We start from the raw sequence: 8422 nt of genomic DNA, 5'->3' as shown, positions 1-8422 counted from the left end.
CAAATAAAAAATATTAATTAAATACTACATCAAACAAATATATTTCAGAATGATATAACATCGTAAAACATGTTAACTTTAAGTTGTGATGTCATTCTCATAACATGCTTGCTTTTTGAAAATACGCACCATTATCAAATTTTAATTTTCTTACCCAATTATAATTAAGCTTGTAAAAAGTTATTCAAAAATCACTCTAACACAATAGTATAGTAAAAAGGGTTACAAGAGGTCGATCATTATCATATAATTCACTATGACCATTATTTACCATAAATGTAAATAAAATATAGTATTAGCAACCACTAGACTTTTGTATTATTAGATAACTAATTCAAGTTCTTTCCACTTTTGACAATGGGACAATCTCACACTCATAAAATAAAATTGGCTGCTTTATTTCTCCCACTCCTTTTGAAATAAAGGGGTAATTTAATTTTTTTATATTATTATTGTATTATAAAGTTCATAAATGATACATATATGTTACATTTAAGTTGGAATGTATCATATAATATATATATAACATGATATTTTAAAGTTGTGATGTCATTCTAGATATATTTGTTTAATATAACGTTTGATTGGTATTACATTTTTAATATAAGTCATATAAAAATAACAAGTGATGCATGCTACAAGTAATTTGGTATGCGAGTTATATTTACATTTGAAATATGTTACGCTTACGTTGTGTTTTCATTTTAAAAATATGTTTATTTGTTGTTACATTTGATTGATGTTACATATTATAGTATGTCATTTTTTTCTGCTAATAAATAATTCACCCTAAAGGAGAATTTGACAATACAAAACTCATAACACACAAACTGTGATAACCCAAAAAGTTCTTTGAGAGGAGACCCAAGGAAGAATAATAGAAATACACTTCAAAATATTTATTCTAGACATAATTAAATACATTATATATTTCATTTGAATAGTAAAAACTCAAAAGGAAATGCCATTAAAAACTGGCACAAACATACAAAGCATTGGCTTACAACATTGTAATCAATTAACACCAACAAAAAGACAACATTATATACAATATAATTGTATACTAATTATGTTTTTTGTCAGAGAAAAAAAACAAAAAATAAAAGAACTTATATAGAATGATGGTTGTAATGATGCATCATTTTTTCACTCATCAGGTCCATTACTGACCTTAATCTCCAAAACTCTCTCAACTGGTAGCCTGCAAATTGGGCAGCATTTGAAACCTCAAAACATTTTGCCTAATGACCTATGGAAATTTCAAAACCACCATTACTTATTATTCTCCTTGTGAAATTCTTTGACAAATACATAATTAAATATATAACACACATACAAGAAAAATAGAGGTGCCAACTAGTATAAATCCATGTCTATTTTTTGGGAGTAACTTGACTCTATTTTCAATGCAAACAAAATTTAAAACTCAAAAAGATTACAAATGATAAAATGAAATAAATGAGATAATGATGCAGGTATAAAAAACACATTAAATATCGAGCGAAAAAAATAATACAATAAGAAAGCTTGACCAATTAGGCTCTGCTAACAAGTTAAAAACAAGATACTTGTAGGTAGAATTAGTTTTGCAAGTAATAAAAATTAATCTAAACATGCAACTTTGTTGAAAAATCTTCATTGCTATGCTTCTTTGTCGATTATTTATGTATTTTGCCGAAATCTTGCTCTACTTTGGTTTGTCTGAAACAATAGTTATGAACTTGGTCTGGTTGGAATCTAAGAAAGATCTGATTTTGAAAGTGAGTTTTGAATTTGATGTTGAAATACTAACGGGCCAATAGTCTAGCGGTATCAGTTTCTTATTTTTCAAAGGGAGGTTAAGTGTTTAAGTCTTATAAGAGACATATGTGTGAGTACCAATTAAAAAATATATATATATAACAGACTTTTGGGAGGGAAATTGAAATTTTAATCTTTTTTATATATATGGGACTCACTAAGTCAAATTCACTTGAATAAATTAATTTAATAATACAATGTATAAAAATGATGTACAAATAATATGTATATATTATTGATGATAAATATGGTTTTACCAAAAGTGTCAAATCAGTACATTTACTGGACAGTGCAAATGATAGGATTTTTGTCCAATTTTATGACCCAAGAGGTCAGTGTTCCTAATAACATGACATTTGTGAGTGCATATGGCCTAGACCTGTTAATGGATCAAATTCGGATCGGATCGATCAAATTCATATTCTATTTGTTAAGCAATCGGATTATTGGATTCGGATCACTAACGGATTCTCGGACTGAATGTCCCAATCCATATCCTATTTAGCTCCGACTCGGATCGGATCGGATTCGAAATCGGATTAAAATAATATTTACTAACATATATAATTATAAAGAGTATGATTTTATTAGTATGTGTATTAAGAAATTTATTAGTATATGGATGAAAATACCACAATATTTATATATAACATTATTATTATTATTTTGAATTTTTGGATTACCTCTAATACAATTCTAATAGGAGTATATATATATATAACTTCAATCGAATCGAATTTTTATCGGATCGGATCAGCATAATTCATATACGATTTGTTAAGTTAATGGATTATCAAATTCGAATTGTAATCGGATTATCAAATTTTTTGTTCAATTCATATCTGACTAATCGGATCAGATTCGAATCAGAATCCGTTCTATTGACAGGTCTAATATGACCCTACATAGAAGGGGAGGACAATGACATCCCGTTGGGCTTGTTATATAGTTTGCATCAGAATAAATAAAAACAGTTAAAGTGTTTATTACAAAATACTAGCTACTAGTTGTTGGTTTTAGTAGCATTATTTTATCTATCATGTTTGAATCTTCCATTCACGGATTATAACATCTTTCCTTGCAATACATAGGAAAATAAAATTAACAACACAAAGGAAGTATCTTTCCTACTGAGGCAATTACAAATCCAATAACCAATTTTTTTTTTTTTTTTTTTTTTACATTTCAAACGGATAAAAAAAAAAATTTAAAAGAAAAAAAAGTCAAAATTAGGAACAATACTGGTATATATTCAGCTATTCTGAACTCCATCGTCATTACTTTCCTTCTTGGGGTCCCCTTTTTGGATGACTTTGAAGCTGAGCCAACAAATTATCCACGTACTTGTCTTGTATATCCCTGTCCCCAAAAATTCCTTGCATCTCCTTGACCTTGTCCCTGTATATCTTCCCTTCTTCCTCTACCATCACTAACCTCAGTGACTCGGCCACTGAGTTCCTGGTAAACCACCCATTTCGCTCGTCTCTCGGTATCGAATAACCCATCTTCTTCTCTTCCAAAACCCTAGCATTCAGCCCTTGCTCCGCCAAAAACGTCAATAGTATAAGAGCTCTCCCAAACTGTATTCCCTCCACCACCGAACTCCAACCCGAGTGAGTCAAAAACCCACCCACTGAGTCATGACTCAGTATCCTGAGTTGAGGCACCCATCTCGTCCTCACCAACCCACGTCCTCTAGTTCTCTCCTCAAACCCTTCCGGCAACTCGATCACCTCGGTATCAGCCATCCCTCGTTTCTTTCTTAGAGCCCAAAGGAACGGCAACTCGGATAGCTCCAACCCCAGAGCTATCTCAGTGAGTTCAGCTTGACTCGGTTTCGCTTCGCTCCCAAATGCAACATAAACCACTAACCCTTTACCTTGCTTATCAAGCCACTCTTTCATTTCCCTCCATGCAATGTCCTCGTGGTCGTCCTCATGATAAGCTGTGGCCGGTAACTGACCCACCGGTATCACTGGTTTCCTGTGAATCTCTTCAACAATGGGTAACCATTCAGATTCAAACTCATAACAGCTTCTTAGAGCCAACACGTCACACCTATCAATGCTTGCCCCGAACCGATAAATACCGGAAATTTCTTCATCTTCTGCAACCACCTCATCAAAAACGCGCAAGATCTCGAACAGTTTGAACGCAACCGTTGATTTGAACGGAACCCATTTGGGTGGGACCGTGAAGTCCTCGGCCTTGATCGGTTTCGGATCACTGTGCATGCCCATCATATACTTTGCAGGTCCCAAAAAGACCAAACTGGAAGCAATGGAGATAGTGAAGAAAGCACTTGAAATGTTGAGCCTAGCTGCAATTGGACCTAACCAATAAGGTGCAAAGTCATGCATAACCCAATCAGGAGCTGAAGATTCTAGAAAACTGGTCACTGGTTGTTGGAGGAGATCATAAGCTATCTTGAGGTACTTGACTTTGTGGTAAGGTAGATCGGAGGTGGACTCGGCGTTTTCCGGGAGGTTGTCGACGTGGGGAAGAGGAAGCTTGATGAAGTTGATGAGAGGGGCTAAGTTTGGCGGGAGTTTTGGGAGGCGATCGATGTTTCTAGGGGTGGAGAGGAAGGAGATTTTGTGACCCTTTTGGGCGATGAGCTTGGCGAGCTCGAGGTAGGGGATGATGTGACCAAAGGCTAGCCATGGGATCATGGCTATGTGGAGCTTATCAGGTTTCGCCATTGTTGGGTGAGGTATGGACTCCATGGCAACAACTTCAAAGTTGAGACTGAATGAGAGTGTTATTCTGACCCATTAATAGTATAGTGCTAACAAAATCAGCTTAATACTTGTCGGATGTAAAATATTATTATTATTTTGATATTTGATTGTGTTAAATATTTAAAAAAAATTAATAAAATTGAATAAAAATAATTTATTTATTAATTTCAGTAAATTATATATATTTTACATACTCACCGATAGATTCGGACTTCAATCTATATGCCTAAATCACTGCCAACACAAGCTGAATAATGCATGGAAAAACACCTTTCCAAAATGCAGGCCACGTGAGGTTAGACTTCAACTTCATTCATGTGATTTCATTAAAACGCTCTCAATTCGGTTTAATTTAAATTTTTTATTTTTATTTAAAGATTCAATATTTATATACACATATATAAATAATGAATTATATATGTATATGCATTATTTTGTAAATATATCTTATGATATACAATGTGTCACCCATTAAAAATTTTCTGGGTCTCTCGTGGTTGAATCCCACCGGCCATGTGATAAGGCCGGCATTTCGGTTCAAATGCACAGTGTAGTACTAGAATGCATAACTTGTTTCTTTTTGAGGATTGCTATTTACACTGCGCAAGCGACTCTTCACACTTTTTATTAATTGAAAAATTAATTATAAAAAATGTAATTAATGCGACGTCTTTTCATATTTTGTTAGAATTATGAAATTTTAACTTATAGGATCAAATTACCTTTTTATGTTATTATTTTTTTTTTTTTCGTTGATGGTTTTTTTTATTGGGTTTTATGTAATTTAATTGAAATAATATTATGAGATTAAGATTTAATTGAAATAATATTATAAAATTTAAATTTTAGTCAATATGTGAAATAAGAATAGTATGATTTTTTAATCTATTCACAGTATGATAAATTATTATATGTGTGTGTGAACAAAGAAAAGAAAAGTAACAATCAATTTATCTAAATTTTTTTTTATATTGTTAAAAACAATTGAAAAAATTAAAAGAGAGATGAACCAATAAGAAAGGTAAGAAAAGAAAGAATAAATATAAAAGGATAATCTGGTTCTATAAATTAAAATTTCATAATTCTAACAAAATAAGAAAAAAAATATTAAATTTTATTTTTTATAATTAATTTTTTAGTTGATAAAAGATGCGACTGTAAGTCGCGATTATGAATAACAATTCTCGTTCTAAAATAATTGTCATTTAAAGCAGTTGATGGAACCATTAAAGGTAGCAGACACGAGTTGTCAGAAAAGATTTTTTTAATAAAAAAGCAGATTTGGTGGGACGCCTCATATTCGAAAAGATATTGAGATGTTTATTTATTATTTTATTTCTTTATATATATATATATATATATAAAGGATTGCTAAATACAGTCATACAAGAATATTGTAAGTATGTACGTATAATTTTCACCTTAAAGATGTCATTTTGCGGGGACAAATGTGCCTGGCGTGGATATCACCAGATTCAATACGCATTTTATCATATATTTATTAGACAAAGGTCCCATCAAAAAAGGTTATTGTAATATTTTTTTAGTTAAAATTGTATTAGAAACAAATATACAATTAAGAAGATATGGAATCCCAATCCAAGATATGATTACACTGACGCACTTGTTACAATTAGGTACGTAACTGAAGACCATTCCTTCTGTGAAAAATCTTCGTATGAGATCTTATAGTGAGATGGAAGGTAAGACAATGGTCCCCATGATGGTACTTTTTATTTATTTTTTTATCTATTATGTTTTTACAAAATCTTAAATCTAGAACCTTCTATTATATATATATATATATATATATATATATATATATATAACTTATTTACTTTTTTAATTTTCTTTCTCTAAATTTGTGGTGGGTCAAGGAATTAGCCCACACTAAATACAAAATTTCAACACCTCAGCTCGCCCCAAGCCAAGAAGCTATTTTTCTTACGACTATTTACTTTTAACATTCACCGGACTTGTGTCCTGGTACTGCACCACCACCTGACTCTGATTGAGGGGTTGCATTGCTGCCACTTTGAGGCATTGTTGTTGTTGTTCGATTACTAGCAATGGTTCTATGACATTGCCACTTAGAAGTAGTAGCTCTATTAGAATTTACCTGATTATTTGGCTCTCTGTGTCTCTTTTGCTTGCTAAAATTCTGTAGCTTTAGAACTCTAATATATTTGAGAAACATTCCAAATATCGTGTTGGTTCAGATATCCCGTAGATTAACCCATAATCCCATAATATACCACGCAACCTTTTGTTCCTCACTTCTATTTAATTCACTCCTGAGAACAAGTCTAACGTATTCCTCTCTGTACATCGTCAACAATCCTGCTTCATTGACGACAATTTTATAACTTTCGAAACAATGACTAGGTATAGTTGTGCAGACGAAAAGTCTCCCTCAGCTTCTTTAGCATCTTCTCCCAATCAGCAATCTTGGGCTTTTCTTAATGTAATACCTTTAATTTTCAGAGTATTTATTTTATTATTTTAATGGCATTTTTGATTATGTGGCTATTTGTGCATGTGCAATGATTTAATTGTTAATGTTTAAATGTGTTAATTATTTAAATTGTTATGTGATTAATTGTTTTTAGCTGTGTAGTTTGCTTAGTTAATTTAATTTAAATTTTTGATGGCTTATTTTACATTTTTAATTAGTTTATTTTATTTATTTAAAAGTGATGGATTGGGCTAAGGGTTTGGACCAACTAAACGGTTCTCGGACCACTTAGAAGGAAGCCTAGTTGGGTATGGAGTATAAGCCCATGGGAGGATATATATATATATATATATATATATATATATATATATATATATATAATATATAATGTTTATTATTATTATTATTATTTATTTTAAGTTATCAAACGTGGTTTTAGATTAGGATATTTATTTTAAGTTATCAAACGTGGTTTTAGATTAGGATTAGGGTTAGTATGTTATATATATATATATATATATATATATATATATATATATATATATATATGTAGTCTGTAGAAGGGGCTAGGGCTGGGACGTGAGAATCACATAGAGATAGAAGAGAAAAGTAGACAGAGAAAGAGAAAGAAAGAAAGAGAGGGAGGCTATGAAGCTGATCCAAGGGAGAAGACAGAGGACTGTTTGTGGGGTGGAACTAGATCAGTAAAGGCTCACGTCGGCAACCCGAAGGCTGCCGGAGTTAAGAAAATGAACGGAGAAGAAAGGAGTAGGGTTTTCGATCCGAAACCCTTAAAGCAAGTTCTTGTTTGACTATTCTTCTTTGATTTAGTGTTCGATTCATCCTTAGGACAATTTTAGGGGTTTAATAACAGATTAAATTGAACTGTTGCATGTTTAAAATGGATCAAAACAGAAATATATATATATATATATATATATATATATATATATATATATATAAACTGTTGAACCTTAATATAAATGTGTTAAAGTATGTTTTGATGGCGTAAATCATGTCCCCATGCTTTGTATGAATGTTTAGGCTGTTCTGGAACTTAGTTTTGAAGCTTAGGACCCTTAACTATGGAGATCTGAGGGAATTATAGTGGTCGAAATCCGAGAAGAATGAACCTAATAGAATAAAGTCGGCTCCACTGTGAAAGGGACGGCTCCGTTGTGAAAGAGCCGGCTCCGTTGTGAAAGAGCTGGCTCCTTCTAGAAGAAGCCGACTCAGTTTGGTTTTGGGCTTTGATGTTTGTTTTGTGGGTACCAATGCTACTGTAGGTTGTTTAGGTCGAATTAAATGATTGATATGAACTTTATAAAATCATAGCATGCATAATATACAATAATATGCTAAGATTTAAGCTATAATGGACTTTACATAGGTTGTAAGTTATTAACATGATTCTTATTAATGCTTT

General features: G+C 31.9%; 1 protein-coding gene across 1 annotated transcript; it reads right to left on the bottom strand.

Moving 5' to 3' along the window:
- Positions 1-2782: 2782 nt before the first annotated feature.
- LOC132267084 (UDP-glycosyltransferase 91A1-like) lies at positions 2783-4580 on the bottom strand. The gene has a single exon (XM_059768136.1). The coding sequence runs from the start codon at positions 4524-4526 to the stop codon at positions 3078-3080; it is 1449 nt and encodes a 482-aa protein (XP_059624119.1). The 5' UTR covers positions 4527-4580; the 3' UTR covers positions 2783-3077.
- Between the last annotated feature and the right edge of the window lie 3842 nt (positions 4581-8422).

Source organism: Cornus florida, unplaced genomic scaffold (assembly GCF_030987335.1).
Source record: "Cornus florida cultivar Cherokee Brave unplaced genomic scaffold, ASM3098733v1 CherokeeBrave_3.0.0_Hap2_Chr07, whole genome shotgun sequence".
NCBI lineage: Eukaryota > Viridiplantae > Streptophyta > Magnoliopsida > Cornales > Cornaceae > Cornus > Cornus florida.
This window is presented reverse-complemented; position numbering and strand designations above follow the sequence as displayed.